Here is a 27,343-nt window from a genome sequence, read left to right on the forward strand (position 1 = left end):
AGACAGACAGACAGACAGACAGACAGACAGACAGACAGACAGACAGACAGACAGATAGATAGATAGATAGATAGATAGATAGATAGATAGATAGATAGATAGATAGATAGATAGATAGATTTACAGCTTCCAGCAGTATCCACAAACAGGCAATAAGGCATGCGATAAATACTAAGAAATACAAAACACTAAAAACTTTAAGGTGAATTAAAGAAAAGAGTCTGTGCAAAAACTGAGTGTTTGTTGAGTCTGTGCAAGTTCAGTGTGTGTACAAAAACAGTGTTTTATCGAGTCCTCTGCAACTCAGTGTTCTGTATTGAAGAGTTGTGTTCGGGTTTCAGTGAAACTCACCACATGCACATAGCTCAAATCTGTTATATGGTGCATACTGCATTTATATGAAATGTGAGTCTTACCCAAAATTTCATATTTCATATTCCACATTCAGTATTTTTCACTTCATATCATGAGGGAACGTGTTTATTTGAAAATTGTCCAAACTGTATGATCGTGACAATAATATACCAAGGTATGTTGAGGGTTAAAATTTTAGTTTTTCAGTATTGTTTAAATGCCAAAGGAACGAGAACCAATAGTACTAAATCATCACCTCTGCCTGATATGCACCCAAATTTACTTAGATTTTATTTTATTTTATTTTTTTTTTTTTTTTACCTTTTGGGCTCATAAGAGTAGCCTCCACAGCTTTTCCTCCATCTCCACACCTCTCATCAAAAGGCAGACACTGCTCTCCTGTTCCTGCTACCACCTCAGAATTGTCAGCCAGAAGCCGACCCCCAGTGAGTGAACGCACTCTGTATATCCTTCGGGAGTTTGTATCTGAGATGAACAGAGCTCCTGTGACTGGGTCTACAGCCAGGAAGTACTTGTGTGTTGGGTTGTTGCTGCAGGAAATTATCATGACGGAGTCAACTACAGCTTTAATTATGTATATCAAAGATATGAAATTTACATGTAATTTATAATATTTATAATATATAATTCATAACACTAAAGTTACCTAAAAAAGTCTTACCTGTGTCGAAAATCCTTATTTCTTTGGTGGCAGAAATTTTTTTTTATAAGAAAATAAAACAGAAAAAATTATTCTGACATGTGCAACTATAGTAAATTTTACAAAGTATATGCAAGAAATATATGTAATTCTCCTGCGGTACCTGAGTTCTAGCACACGAGTAGTATTGAGAGATGGATACACCCTGCGTACAAAATTCAGGTCACCCACGTACAGGCTGCCATCGATACCCGCTGCCAGTGCGACTGGTGCCAACAGTTTATTCCCATCTGCCAATCCGTTACAGCTCGGACACGAGATACTGCGCCGACGCCCATTGCCCATAACGCTAGTGATGACTGGGGGCTGCTGGCAAACAAAGACGTTTTCTCCACAGCCTTTATGAAGGATCCCTAGAATTTAACAGAAAGCAGAATATGTACGAATTCAATAAAAGCTGTTTACAAGTTGCATTTTATAAGCTTTGTGTTTTAATTGCTGCTTCCACATTCTTAGACTATGCTTTAGGTTATTGACTGATTCAATACACCGCAGCTCTTTATCAGGTTTGGTCCGTCAATGCCACTTAATAGAAGCAATACATCCATTTATAATCTGACAAAATTCTAAATAAGTGCAATTATTTATTAGGAACGTGTATAGACCTAAGTACTACTCAGGACTCAATAGAAAAAAGACGAGAGCAACAGGTTTAGAAGGAACTGCATACCGCTGCGTAGGTTGAGGATGTGATGTTTGTCCAAAGACCATCCTCCAAGGTTAGAGGGCTCAAGTTCATACCCCTGCAGTACAGCTGTCCTCTTCTCCCATAACACCAGACTAGGACATGTCTCATATTCATAACCCACGGAGACTGCAAAGACAATATATAAAGAGAGAGAGAGAGAGAGAGAGAGAGAGAGAGAGAGAGAGAGAGAGAGAGAGAGAGAGAGAGAGAGAGAGGACAGGGCATGTCACTCAAAAGACATTAAAACCACATTTAATTGATTAAATGTCAATCTCCACATTAAAGCTGAATCATTAAAAAAAAAAGCCAGCTGAAAGAGAAGGGGTATAAATAAACCCTACAGTTTAAAATCTGAAGGACAAAGTAACTACAAAAAGACCATGTGAGAATAAAACTGTCTGGACAAGAGAGCAGCAACTAGCAAAATGCAAAAAATTGCAAAAAACACCCCATATCTGTGACAAATACTAGTAGCTGAGCCACCTAATTTTATTCCAGTAATACCTGTATCTCAGTGAGACGGTTAGAATGAAGGCTCTGCATATAACCCATGTCTCCTCACATCCTTACAACCCTCATACAAACAAACACAAGGATGTGGCTCTCTCTACCTACTCCAGGTCCTCCTTTGCTTTCATCTCCTCCCTGCTTTTAAAATATTATCACTGTTAGTGCCTAAATAATGCCTCCCTTCCTGATGACACTCCCAGTCTACTTCACTCCGGCTCATGACAGACTAACTGCTTTCACTTGCAATCACATGGTATCTGATTGCTCATACTGTATCTACTGTTCTTGTACTTAACTGATTTGTAAAAGGTTTGGCATTCCCAATATTTTGGCTGAATACTGGCACATCACAATATATTCTTGCTCTGTTGTGAGTCTGCAACTGTTTCCTGGCATGGTTTTGTGAGGAAGCATAAGGAGACAAATCTATCTAATTTGACATCCGTTTAATTTCCGTCAAAATGTATGTAAATGCTAGATTTCTAATTTAATCTGACAAACATAAATGTACAGCAACAATTATTATATGCCTGATTCAAGTGGAACTGTCAGGATCAAAGTAACAAAACCTCAGTATCGATCCACCCATTACCAATCAAAAAGCCACATGCACATGTTGTAATAATGAGATGCTGGATACAACTGCAGAATTTTACATACATTACTATAAATCCATTAGAGCAAGACAAATTTCTGCAATTGAATTTGCCAAGATTTGCTTCGTAGCTACAATGAGATGAGGAGAAAGGCCGAGTAAACAGAACTGAGCAGATAAAGGGGGTGGAGTCGCTATCACACTGTTTGCACACAGCAAATCAGTGACAGGGTGCGATGCTCAACAATCTCCTCCCAGTGCTGACAGCAGCATGGATACCTGTATCCATTTCCCAAAGTCAGAGCTGACTGGGGCTAAGGGCAGAATGCTCTCTTGAATCACACTGCATCGTTGATTAATATGGCTTTGTGTGTTTAATAAAACTCTATGTGAGCTCGTATTACACACATATTCAAATTTATTTAACCCAATTGGTTTACTCACCCACTGCCTCAGAAAGGCCATATACTCGCTGTCCATAAGCATCTGTCTTATCCCATATGAAGGTGTAGGCCAAGTTAGGGGAAGCGTGGAACCACTTTTGGAAGAGGTGACCTTCCACAGCCACCATCAGGTGTACCTTGATCAGGCTGAGGGGCACCACTGCCTGGGTCATCGTAATCTTCAGCAGTGTTCGGTAGCCCGCAGCCCGTGAGCTCAGGTGGCACATTTTCAGATTGCTGCCCGGTATTTCAATCAGTTCATGAAGGACCTGAAGAACATTAAGTAAAAGGTCTAAGTTAGAAAGTAACAGAAATTGGTGGGAAAATTTGTCCCCTCCAGGATAATGAAAAAATAGATTATAGTTTAAACTCCAATTTTAATCCATTTCCGAAGTAGCTCATTTATGCACAAAAGTACTGTGGTTAAAATGTAATTTATGTACTCTGCAGTCTGCAATGTCAGAGGCTGCTACTTGAGAGAACCCTGGTTAACTGATGTCTGAATAAGTAACGGGCTTTGACAGAGATGACCTCTGGCACAACCCCCCCCCCCCAAAAAAAAAAAAACAGCTTTTCTTTAATAACCTTGACAAAAAATAAAATTGATATGAACCAGAACATATTGTTGGACCCTGCACTGACCTGAGTCTCAGGGATAATGGACCTCTCTCCTGGTCTAGAGCTAAAGAACGAAGACAGGGGTGATGCCACCACAACTGGATCAGGCCTCACAAAACCGCTCAGGTCGCAGCCAGGGATTGTGTTCTCCTCCGTTTTCATCATTAGCGTATCCATTGCATAGAAGCTGTTCCATGGCAGCCAGACTGTGCGCTCTTGGCTCAGGAACGGCGCACGCTCGAAATGCAGTGTGATAGAAGCGCCTCCGTTAGCGATGAGGTCAAAGCTGTAAAGAAAGAAGGAAAACAATTACTTGCGCAGTACACATTATTGATGGCACTATTATAGTCTAAATGATTTTACAAGTCAAAACGCCAGATTTTTGCGGGGAATAATTAATTTCATTGATAAATTACAGTCTTTTTAGCAGAAAAGCTTTAGGTTTACATTATTCCAAATGAATGTAATAAACATTTGTTTTCTATTTGTTTTTAATGCAGTGGTATATATCACCAACACTTGAAGCTGTAATAAATAACAGCTTAGTAGTGTTTAACAATGCCATAAGTAAGCTTAAATTCTAACAATAAAAAAAGGGGTGAAAGAAAATATTAACGTCGGTTCCCGATTGCTGAGGAATAAGTTTAAACATTAAGACTTAGTCACTTACGTTCCATCCTGCCTTGTAAGTGTATATCCATAGTGAGGGTGCTTAACAAAGGACACATTGACCCCCACCAAGGGGGTTCCATCTGTAGTCAGAACCTGGCCTCTTATCAGGGATGCCAGACTGAAAAAGGCAAAAGTGTCTTTTCACAAGCAAAAACCGCAAGTAATATTACCAAAAAAAAAAATCTATCAAAATGTAACAATCATATAGGCGATGCTACTGGCATAAGACAAAGCATTTAGTGTGAAAAAATGTTGCTCTACCTGGCATTAAAAGGATTTTCTCCCTGAATAATATGCGTGCTATCCCGGCCCACCAGCATGTTAACACGCTCATAGAAGGAGCGAACCTTCTGCACCGGCAGCTGGTTTTGTTGGATCACTTGCAATGGGTCTCGAGAGCCACGACACAGTGGGCTGTTCTGACATGGGCTCTGGATACAACAGTCTGGGTCCATGCAGTCTGTTAGACCATCTAATCGAAGAGAGATAAAACCAGAGAGTCGCAGGCTTTATAATCGCTTATGGATCATATGATTATGATCGCTTGATTCATTCTTCGTTTCCACTTGTCCTCTCTTTTAAAAAAATGAATTGATATTATATAACTTTTCTCTTTTTAAGCGTTCCAACAGTACTAATGCATTTTTTGATAGATCGAATGCTGCAAGTGCAAACTTTTGTTGTAGCTGAAAGTGAAAGGGAAAGGTGTGAAAAAGAGAGAGAAAGAGAAAGGTGAATTCATAAGATAGGCCCAGAAAAAAGGCACCTTGGGTCAGAGAAAGCATTTATCTCTTCAACTGCATCCCACCGAGACGAGCTGTCCACTCAAAGTTACTCTGACCCTTGATTAGGGAGATTTTCAAGGCCACCATAATGCACACGTAGATAACACTGTGGTAGACATGTAAATGACCTTTCCTGTTTGACCTATTTTACCAAAAGTGGTACTTTTATGTGCATATATATATATATATATATATATATATATATATATTCCCTATACGTTTTTTGGTCTCTCATACTATCCGCGAGAGACCGGAAAAATCAGCCAGACAAATTAAGTATTTGGCAAATTTGCCAGGTGCAATTGCAGGTTTATGAGAAAGAAGGCAACAGGGTGGGTGCAGGTTTTCATTCCAACCAATCAAGGGAACACCTGATAGTCATTTAAAATAAAAATCACTCGATTTAAACAGGTAGAATTTGGTGTTGCTCTTGCTTGGTTGGAATGGAAACCTGCACCCACACTGGTTCTTTGTGGAAAAGATTGGACACCTCTGACTTAAACCAGGACAGGTGTTAGGCTGCGATAGTTTATAATACAAGCTGCTGTTTTGGATCCTTTTAATAGAGTCAAGATGAGATGGGCAAGTATGGCATACAAGTTTCTAATAGAGCATTGCTATAAGTTAGTTCAACCTGGAAGTCTTTGTAGATTACATGAAGTTTGCTGTTCTTTGATAGCACATTGAAGTTCTCCATGTAGACTCCCTCTCTGCTGATAATTTACTCCAGGAATGGAACTTGCACTTTTCAACCTTTACAAACAATTTTCAATTAACCTCTACAGCTCTCTCCTAACATTATGAATGTGTTCTTTTAAAGAATGGGTGTATTTTGAGAAATTGTGGATGTAAGTTATGAAAAGTTTGCTCAATATATATCTGAAGACGACATGTATGTTCTTCTTCAGTCCACAGCAGATATAACAATATATCAGATGTCCCTCTTCTGCACATGTCCAAACCATCTTAATCTCGCCTCGCTCACCTTGTGTCCAAAACGTTCTAATAAACTCATTTCTAATCCTGTGCATCCTCGTCATTCCCAATGAAAATCTCAACATCTTCAGCTCTGCTACCTCCAGCTCCACCTCCTGTCTTTTAGTCAATGTCACTGTCTCTAAACCATACAACATCTCAGGTCTCACCCCAGTCCTATAAACTTCCCCTTCACTCTCGCAGATACCCTTCTATCATAAATCACTCCTGTCACTCTTCTCCACCCACTTCACCCTGCCTGCACTCTTTACTTCACTTCTCTAACACACTCTCTATTACTTTGCACTGTTGACCCCAGGTACCTGAACTCCACTTTCACCACCTCTTCTCCCTGCAACTGCACCACTTCACTGCCCTCCCTCTCATTCACACACATGTACTCTGTCTTACTTCTACTGACTTTCATTCCCCGTCTCTCCAGCGCATACCTCCACCTATCCAGGCGCTTCTCAACCTGCTCCCTACTCTCACCACAAATCACAATATCATCCGCAAACATCATAGTCCATGAAGACTCCTGTCTGACCTCGTCCGTCAACCTGTCCTTCACCACTGCAAACAGCAAAGAGCTCAGAACGGATCCTTGATGCAGTCCAACCTCCACCATGGACAATACAATCCTCATACAATACCCCAACTCCTCTCTCACGCTGTTGTACGCTTTCTACCTTTCTCCTTCTGACCTTCTCTATTCTTTTCTATTAACAAAGCAAATAATGCGTCTGCCTTCTCAGCATAAAACCATACTGTTGCTCATAGATGGTCACCTCTTCTCTCAGCCTGGCTTCCACAACTCTTTTTGGTGTGACTTATCAACTGTTTTTACTTCCTCCATACTAATCCTATCCACTTCCTGCTTTACCATCTCCACACCATCCAACTTTCTCTCTTTTTTATTTTTCTCGTACATCAGCTGCTCAAAATACTCATACACATTTACAATACACATTTCCATCTTCATCCTTTATTGCTCTAACTTGCAGCACATCCTTCCCAGCTCGGTCTCTCTGCCTGGCCAATCGCTACAAATCCTTTTCTCCTTCCTTAGTGTCCAACTTCACATACAGCTCCTCATATGCCTTTTCCTTGGCTTTCGCCACATCCCTCTTTACCTGCCGCCGCATCTCCTTGTACTCCTGCCTACTTTTCTCATCACTCTGTCGATCCCAATTCTGTTTTTCCAACCTTTTTCTCCGTATGCTCTCCTGCACTTCCTCATTCACCACCACATCTCTTTGTCTTCCTTTCTATTTCCAGATGTGACACCAAGTACCTTTCTAGCCATCTCCCTTATCACTTCTGCAGTAGTTGCCCGATCAAGCCGCACCTGTTCACCACCACAGAGCCCCTGTCTGACCGCATCCCTAAATCTCACACTACAGTCTTCAACATTCAGTTTCCACCATCTTATTCTTCTTTCAGTCCTCAATCTCCTTCTCTTCTTCTTCATCATCCTACAGACCACCATCTGATGCTGTCTAGCTACACTGTCGTCTGCCAACACCTTACAGTCTCCAATCTCCTTCAGGTTGCATCTCCTACATAGAACATAATCCACCTGTGTGCACCTTCCTCCACTCTTATACATCACCCTATGCTCCTCCTTCTTCTTAAAATACGTGTTCACCACTGCCATTTCCATCATTTTGACAAAATCTACCACCATCTGCCCTTCCACATTCCTCTTCTTAAGGCAGTACCTACCTATCACCTCTGTTTCGTTTACCTACATGCCCATTTAAGTCTGCCCCAATCATCAATCGTTCATTCGTATATATACACCTTCAACCACTTCATCCAATTCACTCCAGAATCTTTCCTTCTCCTCCATCTCACAACCCACTTGTGGAGCATAGGCACTGATGACATTTATCATCATCCCTTCAACTTCAAGCTTCACGTTCATCACCCTATCAGAAACTCTCTTCACCTCCACTACACTCGTACTGTACTCTTCCTTCAGAATCACCCCTACCCCATTTCTCTTTCCATCCACACCATGAAAGATCAGTTTAAACCCACCTCCAAAGTACCTGGTCTTACTCCCTTTCCACTTGGTCTCCTGAACACACAACATATCTACCTTTCTCCTCTCTATCAAATCTCTCCCTTTACCAGTCATAGTACCAACATTTAAAGTGTCAACCCGAACCTCCACTCTCATACGCTTCTCCTTTCCCTGCCGTCTCTGTAGATGTCTTAAGGACGACATTTATGAATGTATAAAATATGGAAAAGAATTGAACCAAGCTATACAGCCCTAGTAAACAGAAAAGAGATATTCACAGCATGTTACTCAAATCCATCTTCCATTTGTCCTGCTATAATGGTTATGAATCAATCTATAGGACCTTTTTCATAAATATAACAGATATTTTTATTCATCGTTCTAGAATCTGCTGTCTTGGCATTGCTGACCTGCATTTCTTCACACTGTTTGAACATATTGGTGAGACTTGAATAGGAGCATGATTTTTTTTCTCCCAGGGAGCGATTAATTGCAAGGTCAATGAGAAAGCGCAAAGAAAAGTGACTGTCTCTATAGGCTACTTCGGGGACTTCATCCCTTTTAAGCCCTTGACAAAAAAAATGACGAGAGCTGGATTGTCCCACCACCTGCAGCCAGTGTCCTGCACTCCAAGGTGAACTCTGCCACTGTGTACTGTCTCTGTTCCCAAGTTAATAGGTGCTCCCCTGTCACTTTGCCCTTGGGTGATGATTGAAGACATTGCAAAATATGTTAACAAAGTTAACAAGCAGTGACAGCTTGCTGTGAATCTGTCTACCCTCCTGTGTCCATCCTTGCAGTGAAGTCGTCTGTGAGACATACAATCTATTCACTAGCTGAGAATCACGGTAATGTAATTCGACAATTTAGTAAAGAGGTAAAGATGCCATTTATTCTGACATGATTAAATAAATTAATTTGCTTAAAGTTAAAAGAATCACATACATACACAATGTATACCTTATTAAATGTATATATATATATATATATAGTATATTAATAATATAAAAAATGGTTTGAGGTTTTCACATTTTCTAAAGCTAAATATCAGCTTTGCTTGTTAGGTGCTTTTCTGACCTCCTTCATTGTCTTTGTTGTCTGCACAGGAGGTCTCCATGGCGACGTTGCACCCAGTGCCCCTCCAGCCTGTCTTGCACTCACAGTGCCAGCTGTTCTGTCCCATGGTGCACTGCCCGTTGCCGTTGCACAAGTTAGGACAGCCGTCTGCAAAAGAGGTCGGGTGCAGGGAAAAAGAGAAAGGGAGGGACAGAGGGTACAGCTGGAGTAAGAGTAAAGCAAGCCACAAAATGACAAAAGTAAAGTCAGGTCGCTGGATGACGTGTTCTATAGGTCCTAAAGACATGCAGAAACATGCACGCTCACACACATGCAATGTAGACATAAACACACTTGCAGCACTCCCGTAGGTTATTGAGTTGATTTGGGAATATTCAATAAGAACACGTATAGGAGCTCCCAGTGGGTTCATTTGGGGGAGATGATTTGATTCCCTTGGCTTGCGCACACAGCTCTCCATGTGCGAATGTGATTAGGAGAAGCTAGAGACAGATCAGATCAGATTAGAAGTCTTGTGTGTGTGTCTAGGTAAGAGTGTGTGCATGGGTGAACCTGAGATAGTAGGCAGATTTAGCAAGAGAGATGAGTGAGAGCGAAGTGACAGAGTAGGTGAGAGCCTTGGGTTATGTGATGAGCTACACGTAAGAGTGGAAATAAATTTGTGAGAGTGATTTTGTCAAACGTATGCCAGAGGCTGAGGTATGCCTTAGAATTACGTTTAGAGTTCCTACTTAATAACTCCATGAAGCATTTATATGATATATATTTATAACTTTATAACTGCTGAAACTGCAAACGGAGTTTCCATAACGTGAGGAGAGATGCATTTTTTTTATTTGGAGTTTATAAAGAAGTAAAAATTTTAAGGAATAAATATCCAAGATTTCTTTTATTTTTTATTTTTTTTTATAAAAAAAAAAAAAATATATATATATATATATATTTTTTTTTTTATTTTATAAAGGGATATCTGGAACGTTTCAAAATTAAAGTAAAAACAAACCTGTCACAGCTGCTTCATGTGAGGTCACCGCAAGTATTTGTGGATGCTCTGGGGAGAGGCTGTGTTTATGACTGGCGGCTGAGCACGCCATGCCATGAAAAGGGCAAACTCCAGATTCCTGCTGCTTTTTCAGGACATAATTAAGCACCCTGGAGGCATGACCTGACATTCCTTCGTAATCTGGCACTTTGGTAATTAAAACAGCAAATATTTTATCCAACAGTGACAAGATTAATGCTAGGAATCAGGTATTACCAATTATATTTCTCTCACCAAAGATTTCAAGCATAGAGGCTCAGTTTGTATTACTGTAAGAGGATTAGCACATATGTCAGTGTGAGTTTAGCCATGCTTAGGACAAAAGCCCAAAGATTAAACTTAAACAGTTAACACCTTAGCATGGCGGTGACATTGTGGCTGGTCACCATGCAGATATGGCCTTTGGAGCAGGCAGGTATCTTTTATCATATAGTCATTAGTTCTGCCTTATTTGGCACATATGACATTTCAATGGATTTGTGGTTAGGATGTCATGGGCAAAAGACCATAAAAAGCCTTGAATGCACTTAGGCCCATTTACCCTTCATGAATCAAATGCAATGTGGCTTTAATTAATACAATTTTCGACAACTGTGGTCCTTGAGATGCCACATTAACAGCCCACTATGCATTGATTGCCACACAATATTGAGTTGAGAGAAAAGTCACTTAGAAATGATTGCTTTTTAAATTAAGTTGCCATTTTAGACAGCCAAATACTTATGAAGCACCAAGACAGCAGAATCTATAGTGGCCATCGATCTTTTTTCGTTGGGCAGGACTGAGCACGGCCCCTCTTTTATGCCAAAGGCCAGTCAATTCTCCCCACAGTACCTAGAATAAAGTGGGGCTTCACAAAGTATTAAGACACCAGGCTAAAGTAATGTGATTGGACATCATTGTAATCCCTTGAAAAAGGAGGTGAAATTGCCTTGAGTTATGGGTCAGTAGACATTCTCCGAGAAGGATAGATGAAGGTGGGTGGAAGGCAAAGAAAATCCCTGTATGTTCTTAGAAGTCAGGTGGACTATGATGTACACTACACAATGTAACTAAAGGAAGGGAAAGGAAAACGGAAAGGGAAAAAAAAGAAAGAAAAAAAAGAAAGAAACAAACGAAAGAACTAATGAAAGAAGGCCTGAGAGCGTGTAACACTGAAAGAAACAGACCGGGAGGGAAAACCTGTTCTCTGCCACGTTCCACAATCTGCTTGTGTGCAGCTCTATCCCCTTTAAAGGTCATAAAACTAAAGGTTAGATTCATAAATCCTTGAAACTATCCTTAGGATGGGACTGATAAAAATCAAATAGTGAGAGAACCTACAAAATACCCTCCAACTAGGACTGGCCTCAGCTTCATACTTGTACAACCACAAAGTCAAATTTCTCCCTAAACTTTTCATACACAGAAACCACTGGTAGGTTAGATAAGCAGTTTTACAGGCTTCAGATAGTCTACTGCTATAGTACCATATAGAAATATGAAGAAAGGTATATCTGAGCGCTGGCTGATTTTATAACACATTTATGAAACACTATAAAAAAATAGCAGAAGATATGGCCATGTCAAATGTAAACCCAACATCCAAGCTTTGATTAAATGCTGATGAACAAACTGGGTAATGCACATTTGTCTTGCATGCCTGTTCATCCCCACTGAGCATGGCTTACGCATGTGGTCCAATCATGCATTTGATCAAGCGTAAACCAGGTTCACCTGGAGTGCACCAGCATGCAAAGTCAATGTGCACACCGAACGAGTTTCTGCAACCAGTCTTTTCACACTTTTCTCATTCTTTTGGTTAATTTTTGAACTGGGGATGTGCTTTTATTCCAATATACCACAATTAAATGATAATGCATGATATTTTGGAAGAATACACCACGAGGAATTCAGCACTGGGTTTTCTCCTTTCTCTAATTTAAATGTTAAAAGGCCCCACTGATGCATCCTAATAGGGTGATTACTGAAAGTCCATCCGGCACCCCGCAGTTGCTTCTTTCACACTGTTAGAGTGCAACACACTCCAAATCCCTCTATTAGTAGACACTGAGACAAAGTCATTAAAATGTCTTAAGGCAGCCCTGTGCCCTGCGGAAAAAAAATAAATATAACAGAAAAACTGTGTACCATCTCCCTGCCCTCAGAACTCTGCACTGGTGGCTCATAAAAATTTAACAATTACCTCAGAATCGTTGCTTTCCTAGGTGCCTTTAACCTCAGCTATAGTCCACCAATTCCACCCTTTGCAAATTTGCTGCACATGGTCCAGCCCCGCCTTGGTTTGTTTTCTCTAATTCATGGCTTTTTGTTTGAGCTCTACTCTGTAGGGCAAACAGGAGAATAGACTACTCCTCCCATGCTCTTTCATGAGAGAACACTATTACACAGACTGCAAAGAGTAGATGGACCTGAGAGAGACAAGTCATGTTTGATTCCTAATACTCCACCAGAGATAAACTGTCGGTGACCGCTGAGTTCTTTCCGTGCACTTTGTCTTGTGATAAGTACCATGTGGAGAAAGATATGAGAGTGGAATCCTGGAAACACTAATGGGTAGGAATAAATTGTATTCACCGGCCTTACACCACCACTGTTAATGTAACTTGCCACTGGAAATTCACCAGTGGTTATTTTAAAGGCGTCTTAAAGCTTAAATCCATTTGCATTAGAAAAATCTCACACATCACAGAAAAGTAGTGAATGAGCTGAGGCTTTATAACCGTCACAGTTATAATAAACTGGTACGAGAAAACACGGACGTGAAGAAACACACACACCTGCTCTACACAGCTAGGTGCTCTACTGTACACCACCAAAGTCTAGTCTACAGGACACACTGTGGAAAGCACACAGTCTCTACACAGCCAAGCCGTCAGGAGAAGTGCTTGCGGCCAGTGCTACGGTGCAGCTAGCACTAGGACATAGTGCGGACGAGGTACAATACCTTCTTTAGTCTCATCCCAATTGTCTGCAATAGAGAGAGCACGCAAAAAGGGGGGAACAAGAGGGCGAAGTGAGAGGCAGGAGACATGCACACATGCAGTTATTTTGGAATATATGAGAGATTTCTGAAGCGATGCCAAATGGCTTTGAAAAGGGTTTAAGGGACCATATATGGAACTTGATGGCAGACTCCTATATTTCAGAGGAGGTATGATGGCAATAGCCAGACAAGCTCTCTGTAAAACTGTAGGGGGGGGGGTGAAGTAAAATCAAAAGATATTCAGACAGGTAAGTCTTGTGTCATCCTTACGAGTGACAGACTTTCTCTCTCTTTCTGTCTCTCGTACTGTCTCTTTCTCTGACTCAGAAACGTACACACACATACACACTCACATACAAATGTACACTCACACAGAGACTTCCAGACTCTGACAGAGACATGCTCATGTTCATAGATTTATTTATTTTTATGTCTATTTTTATGAGAGAGAAGTCAGAGACACGCTAAAGGTGTGATTGTTTTCAGGGGAAGACAACAGGGGAGCTCTGTTCTATTATGTGAGTCAACACACCTGTCATTCAAACACAACACAGAAGTCTCCCCAATTCCTCCGGTGCACGATAACCCTTCTCTTATTCCTTCAACTGTTGCACCCCAAGGCCAAACTTCCAAATAGACTTGCTCAAGTACTCTTGTGAATATCACTGCGGACTTTGGATTTGGGTCTTGATTTTGTTCTTACTATTTAGGTTTTCTGTGGAAGCCTCAAACTGGACTGTGTAATTGGGATTTTTTAATGTATTATTCTCCTTCAGTTGTCATCATGCATTAAAGAAAGTGAAAGACTCTCCTTTAACTTTTACTTCAGCTTCTCCTGTAAGTCAGAAAACCCAGTGTACCACTTTGAACTAGTGGTTTTCAATCTCAGATCTAGGGAAGCCATGTCTGCTTTCCATGCTCGGTCACCCTTTACCCAGACCACAAGGGGCTTGCTAATGACATGATGAGCTGCATCAGACAAGCGCAAAGTAAGTTTGGAGTTCTTATGATGACAAAACATTGCTTTAACTGATTTTTTTTTTTTCCTTTTCTTTTTCTTTTGATGTACTTGGTCCCTCCCAATGCTCTGTTGCTTTAAAATGAAAGTGACAAGACAGGCAAAGTGTCTACTAAGACTGGATGCGTGTGTGTGTGTGTGTGTGTGTGTGTGTGTGTGTGTGTGTGTGTGTGTGTGTGTGTGTGTGTGTGTGTGTGTGTGTGCGCGCACATGTGTGTATAAATGAAAAAAAGGGAAACTCTGGCCATAAACTTACCAATGGTGCAGTGCTCTCCATTCCACCCCTGGTGACACTCGCACTTGCCGTCCTTGCAGGTGCCATGCTTTACACACAGGGGACTGCACACACGTTGATCGCATGCCTCGCCTGTCCAGCCTTCTTCACAGCGGCATGAGCCTCCCATACACACGCCGTGAGTCCCGCAGTCAACCGAACACACCTCTGTAGCAACGTATTTGTAAACGTATGATCATTTGAACAAGCACATTTAAACCAAGTTTCAGCTCGTCAGCATATGATGCCTTGTTCCTATATCCACTATCATGTAAACTATTATCAGATCTCCCAATGTTTACAAAAATGAAAAATAAATAAATAAATGAATAAATAAAAATGAACAATTTGACCATGAAATATTATTATGCAGTTTCATTGCAGAAGCCTATTTGGTTCAGATCCTAATAAAGGTGCTGTGAATACTATGTAACACTGGGTACTTTAACCTCTAGACAACAAAATCAAAATGAATCCCACATGGCTGTCCCTTATTTCTAAATCTAGTCAAATGAACAAATAGATTTGCTTTAATCAGTATGCAGTGTTCAGCTCTACGTGTTTACCTACCAGACGATCCGCTTCTTGTTTGATCAAATAATCCGGTACAAGTTTGACCTTCCAGTATCTGACCTACCCCGTAATTCTCCTCCTAAGCTCCTAAATCCTTTTTTTGGCTAAACATACCAAGCAAAAATGTATATATGATTTAGCAATTAATTTTGTGATATACACAGTGTTGATTCTAGCTACTGCATGCTTCTGGTAGATCAACAGGTAGGGCTTAAGCAGTATGTAGATCATTCTAGAAAAGTAAAGGGGACATTTAGATTTTACCTTTAAAATTCTCTCCCTACAAATTTGCATGTAAAAAGTGAATGCATAATGCTTTAGCTTAACTTTTTTTTTTTTTTTTTAAGTGATATTTAAGTATGCATTACTGTTTACAATTGCAATCCTGACACTGGTATAACCCTACATTTTAGATAAAGCATATACACCTAGTAAGAAAATTACAGATAATCAATTATTGACACTATATATAAATGCCAAAAAAACAAACTGTAAAACTTGTAATCTGGGAATTACCAATGGAGCAGTCTGGGCCCATCCAGTTAGGGTCACAGCTACACAGGCCTGTGTCAGGAATGAAGGCACCATGACCGTGGCACTGATCAGGGCACTGGGCTCTGGGCAGCTCACAGTGTGTTCCTCCCCAGCCTGGCTTACAGTGGCACTCCCCACTCACACAGATACCATTATTTGAGCAGGAAGGGTCCAGGCAGTTCACTGTGTACAAATCGTACCACACGTTGTAAACGAGAATTCGACCGCAGTGACATTAAAAGAAGATTGATTTCTATTTAACGAGTCTAATACATGAGCGGTGTGCATAGATAGTAGAATAGATTTGGAAGGGGAAATCTAATATGCACATGAGATAGACAGTGGACTTGTGTCTAGCGAGTTTGTGATAATAACATACACACACACATGCACAAAACCTTTCATCTTAGCATGAAAAATCAATATCCTTCACACTGTATGTCTGTGAATGAAGATTTCCTTTCAAATGCTGCCCCCATCTCGCCCTCTCTCCTTCCCCGGTCTCCTTCTCTAGTCATTCTGAATTGTCTAGCCTGCTCTTCGCTCACTACCTCAAGGTGATCAGGAGTAACTGACATTGACTGTTGAGTTGCCAAGGTGATCAGACTGCTTAAATAGAGTGAAAGCTATTTGACAAATTGCGTGCCCCCAGCCCGAGTTCGTACCCCCTCTCTGTACAACCCGTCTCACCCTTCACTTTCATACAACAAAGTCATTTGCAGAGGGCTGTTCTTTTTAGGCTGCAGAAATGGTGCATCACGTTTATTGATTTTTGTGCTTCTGCCACTCCAGATAAATTGTCTGAGCAACTATATTGCGATGAAAATCTGACAGGAGGGAAGAAAAAGAGAGAGAAAGGGGCTTGTAAATAAAAAAAGGAATAAGTGCTAACCCAGACACTCATGCTTTTTTTTTATTGCTAATGTGCTCTCTCTTTCTCTCTGTCCACAAGATGATGTGTCTGCTCTGTTCTCAACCTAATATTTCCTCTGACCATCACCTATTTTTATATGTAACCCTCTCTTGCACAATTTTCTTGTCTGAGTGCAAGCGTGCAACTCCTCTCATCTCTAAACTATGGATTTTACAAAAATCATTTTAATGTGAATTAAAAAAATATATATATCTATTAAAAAAAACAATTTGTCCAAATAATGTGCCACACGTTTCCACTTTACACAATAAAATAATCACTTATGCCTTGGAGTTATTTAGTAACTAATAGTCCATGTGCTCTTGTAAACAAATTTTGTTAAATGTTAATACAGTACATTCTTTTGTGTTTAAAAAAAAGAAAGAAAGAACGAAAGAAACACACACACCTTCAGCACAGTTATCTCCTTTGTAACCCAGCGAACAGACACAGGTGCCTTCCTTGCAGGTTCCATGGCCACTGCACTGAGGATCAATGCACTGATTTATAGGAATATCACATTCTGACCCCTTCCAGCCACTGTAGCATGTACACGAGCCTTTATCATATTGTCCATTTCCACTGCAGAGCACTGGGCATGCAGCTGTTAGTAAAAGAGAAAGAGAAAGAAAGAGAGAGAGAAAGAAAGAGTGAGAAAGAGAGAGATTTTTTTCATTTACACATGATTTATAGGATTCTTTCTGACAGGTTTGTTTAGTAAACCAGGAAAACAATAAGCATAAAAAAAAAATCACAATAAACTAGATCAAGTTTATGTAAGCATTTTACAAAAAGTGCGCAGACTGCACTGATGACAGATGGAGAAAAACACTCGACTGCGGAACACATGTGCTTGTGCTTACAGCGTTGTAGGAACGGAGAATATGAGGTACAACAAATTAATAGGCATGCCCAATCTGCATACATGACAGCAGATGAACAGCAGGAAGCCATTCCAAAGCATTCTTTAATGGACCTGCTTTCAGGACCGGAGCACGGATTTATTTTAATTTGTTCATCTGCGTAATTTACTTCAGTAGCCGATTATTCCGGTCAGGGTCGCAGCAGGTGCCGGGAACACTGAGTGTGAGGTGGGAATACACCCTGCAGAAGACACCAGTCCATTACAGGCCATTCTGTATAGGCATCATGTCACAAAGTAATGCACAGATTGACTCACTCACGTACACCCATTCACACCCAGGCACAATTCAGAGTATTCCCTTAGCGCCACATCCTTTGGAAGGAGCCTGGTGTATGTGCAGAAACTTTGCCCTGTAGCTCGTAAATTATTAAGCACAAAAATGTTCAACCCTAATTACTAATTGATGCCAGAGGAGCTAATTGCTGAACTTTGCACCCATTTAAAAAAAAAAAATAAAAAAAATAAAAAAAATTATATATATATATATATATATATATATATATATATATATATATATATATATATATATATATATATATATATATATATATATATAATAAAGCATAGATAGATAGATAGATAGATAGATAGATAGATAGATAGATAGATAGATAGATAGATAGATAGATAGATAGATAGATAGATAGATAGATATAAGGTGGGTGCATTTTTAATAGTTCTTGCTGTTAGATTCTGACACATTTAAGTTTTTGATATTGAATTAAAAATGAGTGAAAATGATTGAGCTTCAGATAAAAACAAAATACATTTAATTGTAGCTAGCTGCTGTTGTCATCAAACAACTATATCAACTATAATTAGCTGTGTATACACTAAGAACACAAGCAAAAAAAAAAAAACCCCACGAACAAACAAATAGGGCTATACATCATAAACCCCATGTATGTCATGAATTCCCCCTCTGAGCGTGTGCTGTGCACATCTCGACATGCATCGTAGCTCCGGGCTCAAACACCACTGCTTCTGCACTTTGTATTTAGTTCCTGTAATGTTTTGTTTATACAGTCACGCATTTTGTTTTGATTCAGTCTTGCCCTCTGATTGGACCGTTTCTCAATGGTTTTAAATTTGTTTTTAGTTCAGTCATGATTAGTTTGTGAAGTTTCAGTCGATAAGGAGTCTTATCGTCGCCGAGGCTTAAAACATAAAGCCTGGATTTCCTGTTTCCTGGTTTCTCTTTGTTTCCCAATTCCTTTGTTTCCTGTTCATAGATTATCCCAGTTTGTTTCCGCCTGTCTACGCTTCAGACCTCGATGATATATGGAAATGCCCAAATTGAATACATGCGCTTGCATCCTGCCTCTTCTCACCGAATGTCACAGCTTTGAGTACAATGCGTTTAAAGAACTGCGAAAACAAAAGTTTGTTCTATAATCTTAAAAAAACAAAAAAAAAAACAGAATAATCTCTTATTAACAGACCAAATTTGATAAGGCAATATGAAGCGCACTTCTCTCGTGTGTAGACGACTATAATTGGTTGGGACTTGTGAATAGTGTGTATGTAAGCGAATACGAGTCTCTCACTATGTGTGTCAGTGTGTGCTCATTAATGAGTTGTGATGGATGAGTGCAGGGATGTGAGAACAGATGTGCTCATTGGTTTTTGTCTCATTTATAAGTCTGCAGCCATAAAGAGTGAACTCCTCTCTTTCAAACACCCCTTTCGACAACCACACACACAGTGAAGTATACCACGAGCCTGTTACAAAATGTGGTGTTGGAGATGGTTGCCTCTGGTGATGCATTTGCAATTTACGTTAATGAATGCAAGTCTCCCCGGTTACATTTGACAACAGCTGACTGAGGCAGATTCACCACCAGCGATGTCCTCAAACTGCATTACCCATAACCCTGCCTTAGATCTCTGCATCTCTGGATGGTCCAATCTGCAACTTTCATCAGAGCGTTCCGGGTGAAAAAGGAATCTGATAGCATCCAATATCTTCGGTGCACACAAACACACACATGCACACACCTGCGCATGCAAATCTGCATAGATGGAGGGAGACGCGAAAGAAATCGATAAAAAGATGCGCAGCTATGCGATGAGAGTAGAAGGAGGTCAGGGCTTTGGAAAGGAGGAGAAGATGGCAGAAGTGTTAAGATGAAGAAAACTGTAATGAAACAAAATGTAATCTAACAGTGAGGTAACTAAACTATTAATCACAAGGCTCCCAGGTGAACAATGGGAGATATTGGCTTGCATGAACTCACATCCATCATCGCAATGCCTTAGAGATGCCTGTGCACGCAATGCCCCCTCCTCCCTGCCCCAACGCGCGCACACAAATTTCTGAATACAAGAACTGTTTTTACACACTTTAGATGAAATAGGATGTAATGATTAGTTTAAGCTGCCTGTGTCAGTGAACTTAATTTGTGAATGCACAGAGCTATTATCTAATAAGACTTTTTTTACACACACACACACACACACACACACACACACACACAGACACACACACACGGACACACAAACACGGACACACGGACAAAGGCAGTCCCACTCAGAAAGTTCCAATGGTTCCCAGGTATGGAGCAGTGGGACATCCCTTGGTCATATGGTGAAATAAAAGCCTCTGAGGTCAGGCGCTATATAGTGCACAGGGGCAACATTGTGGCACTTTTGGTGAATGTAAAGGACAACCTCGATTTATCTTTCCTATAGGCAGGCCCTAGATGCATTTTACCTGTGTGATAGATGCGGGCTATGCTACCAACCCCCATCCCTTCCCTGCTGATATTCCATGATCTTCCCAAATACTGCTGTTTACTGACTCTACAAGTTTATATGCGTGAAATGAGACAAAAATACACTATACACTATAGATGGGAAACTAATCCACCACAGGATGCCATGCACACACACAATTTACAGTCGCAAAGCCACCTACCGGCGTGCTTTTAAGCCGTGGGAGGAAACCCACACAGACACGGGGAAAACATGCAAGACTCTACCCAGGCAGTAACATGAGATCAGGATCAAAGCGAGAACCCTAGAGCTGCGAGGAGGCGGCGATGCTACCCGCTGCACCGCCATGCTGACAATTTTTCCTGAATCAGGGTAATTGTTTATGTCAAAGCGGTTGTTAACAGCTGTGTTTAGATTTGATCACTGAAGCGGTGCGCTTGTTTTTTTTTTTTTTGTTCTGCTGGTTTAAAAGCTTTACTGTATCATGTATCATCGCCGGGACGTAATCAGAAAATATTTTAATCCAATTTCGATCCTGGAATGTACAAACAAGAATTATTGAACACCTGAAACTCTGGATGTGCATCTGCATTTTGATAAATGAAACCCTAAGGACAGAAAACGATATATCAAAAACTTTACATCTACATAAGAGCATTGCTAAAAACCCCCAAATAATAACATCCGAGGAAGACGTACTGTTCCCCTTAAGTTCGCCATTGCAAAGGAGCTTTAATACAGAACGTGTTTCAACAAGGTCTATCACCCTGATTTATAGCCCAGATAAACAACAAATGCTCACTTTTTCCTTTTTATGGTTAGCAATGTTGTGTTCTACTTTATGTCTACTTTTTCTTCCTCATGTTTTCTCCATTTTCTCTGTCTCGCTGCTCACTTTGTTATCCCAGCCTCGTATATAAAACCACTGAACACACTATTTCCTCTGTACATAACCTCGTTCCGTCTTTGATTCTAGCGTGTACCAGGGGGGTTGTAAGCGTTCCCCCTGCCACTCGCTGTGTGCACACTTATGACAGAGGTCAGCACGTAAATTGGAAGGTCTCCTACCTTTCGAGCAGTCCATGCCATGGAAGCCGGGGAAGCAGTGACACACTCCTGACACACATTCGCCGTTACCATGGCAATTCCGCGGGCACTCTTGCACCGAGTCTGCGAAAAGGGAGGACGCTTGTCTGAGAAATTGTGGTTATGACAGGAAATATGACTGTAGCCTTGATCCGCCTATTACACTTATCTTATTCTTGTTCATCTTTCCAACCCTTCATCTCTACCTCGTCCTTCACACTCTTAAAGTCGACGGAAACTATTTTTATAACTTTATGTTCCAAGGTCACACATGTGCAGCTCCAGCTGAGTCCTTGGCAAAGTCCGCTTTGTTAAGTGAGCATTCTTGAAAATTCATGACACTGATAATACTCCACCAGGTTCTGATAATTGTTGCTGAGATGAACTGAACCCAAAAAAAAAAAAAAAAAAAAAAAAAACAGTCATGTGAGTGTATGCTTAAGGCTATGTGTACGCATTATGAAGGAGATTTGATAAACGATTTCTCCGGTGTGTCTCTCAAATGTTATTTCCAACCAATGCCATTTGTGTCTATACTTTTTCCCCCCAAGGGTCAAATAAACAAAGGTCTCAGGGCTGAAAATTGGATTGACTCCTTCCCATCTCTTCCTCCCTCGCTTTTTTCTCTTTCTATCTCCAGAGGCCTGCATCATTATTGTTACAACCAATTCAAACCTCAAAGCATTTAATTAGCAATGTTCAGCAGCACAACTGATGTGCATAATGTTAATTGGTGTGATATCACTTATTACAGTTATCTATTCATGTGTGAATAATATTTCTGTATGTGCAAGGTGTGCATCTCACTCAAAGTTAAAAGGCTGTGAAGTATTTAATTCATTTAAATGCTTCACAATATCTTGCCATTAATGATAACAAAGGCATTAAGGGGCATGTTCCTTGTGCCAAGTCTACCCTCTAAACATGAGTCAGTCAACATCTCTTTTGTTTAAGACGTTTCTTCATCTATCTTATTACATACCTCGCTGGCTTCTGTTTAATCCTGGTTGCTAATGCAATAGCAGATCCACAAATAGATTTATTTTATAGATTTTTTCTGCATGTCTCTCCTGTCTTTTTGGCGTTTTTAACAGTCAGAGCTAAATCTTTCTCAAACTTTAGAACAGACGTAAGGCTTTTCTGTGCTAACATTTATCAAACTCCTTTTTTTTGTCTTTTGTTCCCTCTTTTTTTTTAATAACGATTGTCTAAGAAAAAAAAATGAGAAAAAAAAGAGAGCCTGGAAAGAGAACAGCTGTTTGTATCTGCAATGCAAGACGGGGCTTCTGCAAGTGCCTGTAACACGGAAATAAATGAAACAAATACATTTCAAGTACAGATGCATTTAACGCCCGTCAGACGATTACGTGTACGGTGATGTTTCCAGCTATTTATTGAAGCCGTAGTGCTTTTTGTTCCTGAAAGTTCCCTTCACAGAACACTGACATTATTCATAGACCGACTTTTTGATTCATAGACACAATTCAGAAATCCATTAATAATCCATTTTTGGATTTTGTGGTTATATAATGATAATAACTCAATATGAAATTGAATAGGTTGTATTGGACTTTCTAATCCCTGCTGATCTCTGTAGCTTTGAATTCCTGTGAGAAGTGGAGAAATCATAGCAAAGCACCACCCCTCTACTTCTTTCCTTTTGCTCTACTACTCTTCAGATCTGTCTGCACTCTGCAAATGGAAGTGGAGAGCAACTCGGAGTGAATTTCTCGGCCAGTGGAAGATAAGGGCACTGAGTGACTGTGCATGAGTGTGAGAGGCTGACTGACCTAATATAGCTGTGCTGAAGGACACAGCCTCTTTCTCCTTGCCATCATTGTAAAAGGCCAGGTGCCATGTGCCGGGATCCAGATACTGCACAAACACGGCTTCGTTCAGAACCACCGTCTGGATACTGCGCCGCTCTCGAGGGGACTCCACCACGCTCCATTTCTCTTTCCCATCTAAGCACTCCATATAGTCATACTACAGAGAAAGAGCGAGAGAGAGAGAGAGTTAGAAAGAGAGATTAAAACCTTAAAACTGCATTTATAAAGAATCATTCTGTCCATGTCAACCTTTTATACAGAAAAAAAAACAAACAGTGGAGCCCAACCGATGAGGATTCTCCGCACTGCAGACAGTAGACTAAATAAAAATTACCTGTGCATGAGATGGGGGCAGGCCTTTGCGAATATACACGCCGAAAAGTGCATCTTTTCCCAGGGAAATGTTGAATTTGAGAAACTGGGGCTGGCTGAGATGGAGCAGAGATCGCCAGAATACACCTGGTGGTACCTCCTGAGTCACCCGCCTGCCTACATCCAGATTTCCTGTATCTATGCTGCTGTTTCGAAACCCACTAGACCCTAAAAAAGACAGAATTGTAGAAAAATTTACCTCCCTCTCCACTTTTTTATAGAGAAAAAAAAAAAAACAGAATAGCAGAGAATAAAAAAAAAAAAAAAGACATTCTCTCTTTCTTTCAGAAATAAAGCAATCTTAGTCTCAGATCTGATTCAAAATGAATGAAAAGGAAAGCACTTCCTCCCACTGCTGGGTGTTTGGAGCGCCACCGCACTGTACAGTTAAAACAGAAAAGTCAACCGTTACAGAGTTAAATAAAAAAAAAATATGCCACTTTTTTTTTTTGTCATTTAGCATAAAATCTGCCATGTTCTACAGTACAGATCAGGAATGTATCACACATGTAGTAAATTCAGTTTATCAGGAATGTGATCATAGCTTCATCAGAGCACATCTCGAATGTTTCATTTAGATTGAAGGATATGTTTGAAGTTAATATGCTACAACTAAGAAAAGCTCCTCCGATCTGCAAAATGAAACTGTTATAGCGATCAAACAACCACTGTGATTTCACTCTTCCCTTTTTAAAAATAGTTTAGGTGTGGCCGAATATCGCACTGTACCAAAGTATAATAAAGTCAAGACAAGAAAATGTCTCTGTGATGAATCCATAGGGAATATATAAATTAGGCCTCGACAAAATTCCTTCTGATAACAGCAGCAGAGAGGAAAAGCAGGACTTGACAGCTACAATATCTGTTTCTCAGTGCCACTCTCTTTCTCTCACTCTTGTCCATCTCCTCAGAGACCCCATCAAAGTTTAAAAAGAGCTCCAGTATGATAAGAGCGTGTATATTCTCCAGCCTAAGGCCTGTAGTGCACGTCAACAAAACACAGTCCCTGTTTACCCTCCTAATGACACATGCTGTTATTCACTTCTGATTTAATGGAAAACGCTCATGTGCTCTCTCTCTCTCTCTCTCTCTCTCTCTCTCTCTCTTCTCTCTCTCTCTCTCTCTCTCTCTCTCTCGCATATTCAATCTGCCGCTCTTTTTGTTGCTCCCAATGATGGTTGAGTGTAAATGGATGCAGCATGCAGCCGACTCTTACTCTCTCCTTAGCTTTTGTGCAAGGGAGAACACACACTCACACACAGCCCTGCTGTAATCAGGTCAGTTCGACGCAGGAGACCACTGGCCTGACAGAGTAAAGCTGTGAAAAATGGAAAAGGAATAAAGAACAATGAAAACACAATCAGGAAAAAAAGTGGCTATCACATGAGTGGAGTGAGCCGCCGCTCATTAATACGGGGCAGCAAAGAGCAGGGCGAGAAATGGAGCAACGGCAGGAGGAGGGAAAATAAAAAGTTGCGCCGGGAAGCTGAAGACGCCTCTAGGATGGTTGGTGGTACTGCCCTGAAACAGTTCGCCTCTGTTTCCTGAGGAAAGTATCGAATAAGCGTGAGAGTTAACGTAGATCAGGAGTAAAAGTTGCCGAGAACAAAGCAGACAACAGTGATTACCTTGAACAAAGGCAAAAATAAAAAGCCACAGAAATGTTGAAATATGGCAAAGCGCAGTGAAACGTAGATGAAATGCAGCATGGGGGCGAACAAAAGCGTCGCTAAACAGACAAGATCAATCAGAACACGGAGATATAAGAAATACCTTAAATGCATATTCATGAAGTGCACATGTGCAGGTGTGAGGAGGCCCTGATGCAACCATGTTGAAAGGTGGAGATTTGAGGCTCTTGAAATGGAGTGCATTTTTTTTCCAGCCCACACTTTAATCAGAGAGGAGAGCACTTCCAACTCATCACACACTCACTCGGATAGCAGTGTGTGGAGAGGGAGGATGAATGCAAAACTCAATAGAGGGGGTGAAGAGACAGAGAGACAGAGAGAGACAGAGGAAGAATGAGATATTCGTGCTTGACACAGCTGTGAAGTTAAGCGCTTGAAGATTATGATTGGGGAAACTGTTCAGCTGTCTTTTTGGGTAAAAGGAAATGCATTGTGATGGAAAGTGTGTGTGAGTGTCTGAACCGCGAAAGAGCGAAAGAGGACGTGAGACGTGAGCCAGTATGGAGCTCACGGTGAGCGAGTGTCTGTTTGACTAATGCTAGAACAACACTATACTCTTTAAATATGTGACGTCTCTCAAGATCTGGCGGTAGTTTATAAGAGACTTCAAAGAGGTTTTGAACCAGGATTGTCTTAAGTATACTGTATAAACCACTCTGCTCTTCTCAGGAGTACCAGAGATGCAGCTAGAGGAATTAAATATCCAAAAAGATTTGTTGATGAAAGATAGATGAAAGACATGTGTGTCAGTGAGAAAGCTAGCGAGAGAGAAAGCAAAAATATTGCACTGGTCAGAAGAGAGTGTGAGAGAGCAGAAATCTTTAACCAAAAGTTGTCAGAGAAGTCTACAAATTAGTCAGAGCATGGAGAGATCCTTTGGTCTGTTCAGTCTTTACACTCTGTGCCACTCCTCCCCACCTAAATGCCGCCTCGCTGAGCGCTTGGACCACGGGCCTGTGGCTCCACAGACTGTGCTGCTTACCTCTGCCTCCAGAGGGCCCTGTGGTCTCATCATTGGTGCCAGGCATGCCTGCTGTGCCCAAGCCGTGGCTCAGCACGGGAGCTTCCACGGGCTTCAGCTGCCAGGTCAACCCCAACAGGTTTAAAGCTGCAAATATGAAAGAAAGAACAGAGCCAAAGGAAAAGGAGAACGTGTCAGTGAAAACAGGAATGAAGACCAAACGCCTACCCCAGGGGTGTCAGACTCCAGTCCTGGAGGGATGCAGCACTGCAGAGTTTCGCTTTCTTTCTACCTCATTTAACACACTTAATTCGACGCATAAGCTAATTCCCACCGCTTCCATGGTCTGAATTTGCTGGGTTGGGAGGCAGAAAGGAATCTCTGCAGAACCGATGCCCTCCAGGATGAGAGTTCGATACGCCTGGGTCTGCACAAATCACGCTGGTGAGCATTACATTCAGGAGGTGTACATGAAAGATAGAAAGCAACACGAAGCGCTGAGATTAATATCTGGAGGGACGTGAATCAGATCTCAGCGGAGACTGGATGACAAACACATGCGATGGTTGACTGACTTCATGACAGAAACTTTTGATTATACATTTAGTGGGACTAATGGGACTGCTTTAGTCGCTGCTCAGACAACTGCTTACTGTTTCTCTAAAAATTTCTATTCTCCCAGCGCAGCTCTGGCTTGTATATGTTCTCCAAAATTCTTCTATATTTTTCAACACAATCTTTCCCATCACGAGGTTTGGAAAATAGCCCCCTTTTTCTGAGGTGGCAAAGTCGGCACCTGTGGCTCGGGCAATGGTGGACGCTACGTCTAACACATCTAATCCTTATCCATGTAGAAATCTTCGCATTTCTGTCTTTGCGAGGGGAATGACAATTATGACTCGCTGCTCTATATTATTTTCCGCTTGCAGATGTTGGTAAAATAGATGGTAATTGGCA

General features: G+C 40.9%; 1 protein-coding gene across 10 annotated transcripts in view; it reads right to left on the minus strand.

Annotated features, from left to right (window-relative positions):
• The window catches only part of tenm2a (teneurin transmembrane protein 2a), a 295,269-nt gene that overhangs the window by 10,419 nt on the left and 257,507 nt on the right, over nucleotides 1-27,343 (minus strand). For 6 of the 10 annotated variants that reach the window (XM_083561554.1, XM_083561551.1, XM_083561549.1 and 3 more), the window contains 17 exons: nucleotides 26,408-26,533; nucleotides 23,697-23,902; nucleotides 23,324-23,519; nucleotides 21,516-21,617; nucleotides 17,217-17,411; nucleotides 15,877-16,077; nucleotides 14,770-14,955; nucleotides 13,457-13,480; nucleotides 9,468-9,614; nucleotides 4,863-5,073; nucleotides 4,600-4,719; nucleotides 3,954-4,215; nucleotides 3,313-3,580; nucleotides 1,746-1,889; nucleotides 1,179-1,428; nucleotides 1,037-1,057; nucleotides 676-905 (listed from right to left, as the gene is read on the minus strand). In XM_083561554.1, coding sequence (XP_083417680.1) covers nucleotides 676-905; nucleotides 1,037-1,057; nucleotides 1,179-1,428; nucleotides 1,746-1,889; nucleotides 3,313-3,580; nucleotides 3,954-4,215; nucleotides 4,600-4,719; nucleotides 4,863-5,073; nucleotides 9,468-9,614; nucleotides 13,457-13,480; nucleotides 14,770-14,955; nucleotides 15,877-16,077; nucleotides 17,217-17,411; nucleotides 21,516-21,617; nucleotides 23,324-23,519; nucleotides 23,697-23,902; nucleotides 26,408-26,533 — 2,889 coding nt within the window. The remainder of the gene's footprint in view (nucleotides 1-675; nucleotides 906-1,036; nucleotides 1,058-1,178; nucleotides 1,429-1,745; nucleotides 1,890-3,312; nucleotides 3,581-3,953; nucleotides 4,216-4,599; nucleotides 4,720-4,862; nucleotides 5,074-9,467; nucleotides 9,615-13,456; nucleotides 13,481-14,769; nucleotides 14,956-15,876; nucleotides 16,078-17,216; nucleotides 17,412-21,515; nucleotides 21,618-23,323; nucleotides 23,520-23,696; nucleotides 23,903-26,407; nucleotides 26,534-27,343) is intronic. The other 4 variants (XM_083561553.1, XM_083561552.1, XM_083561557.1 and 1 more) reach the window with 1 other exon arrangement.

The sequence above is a fragment of the Silurus aristotelis genome (genome assembly GCF_946808225.1).
Source record: "Silurus aristotelis genome assembly, chromosome: 14".
Taxonomy (NCBI): Eukaryota; Metazoa; Chordata; class Actinopteri; order Siluriformes; family Siluridae; genus Silurus; species Silurus aristotelis.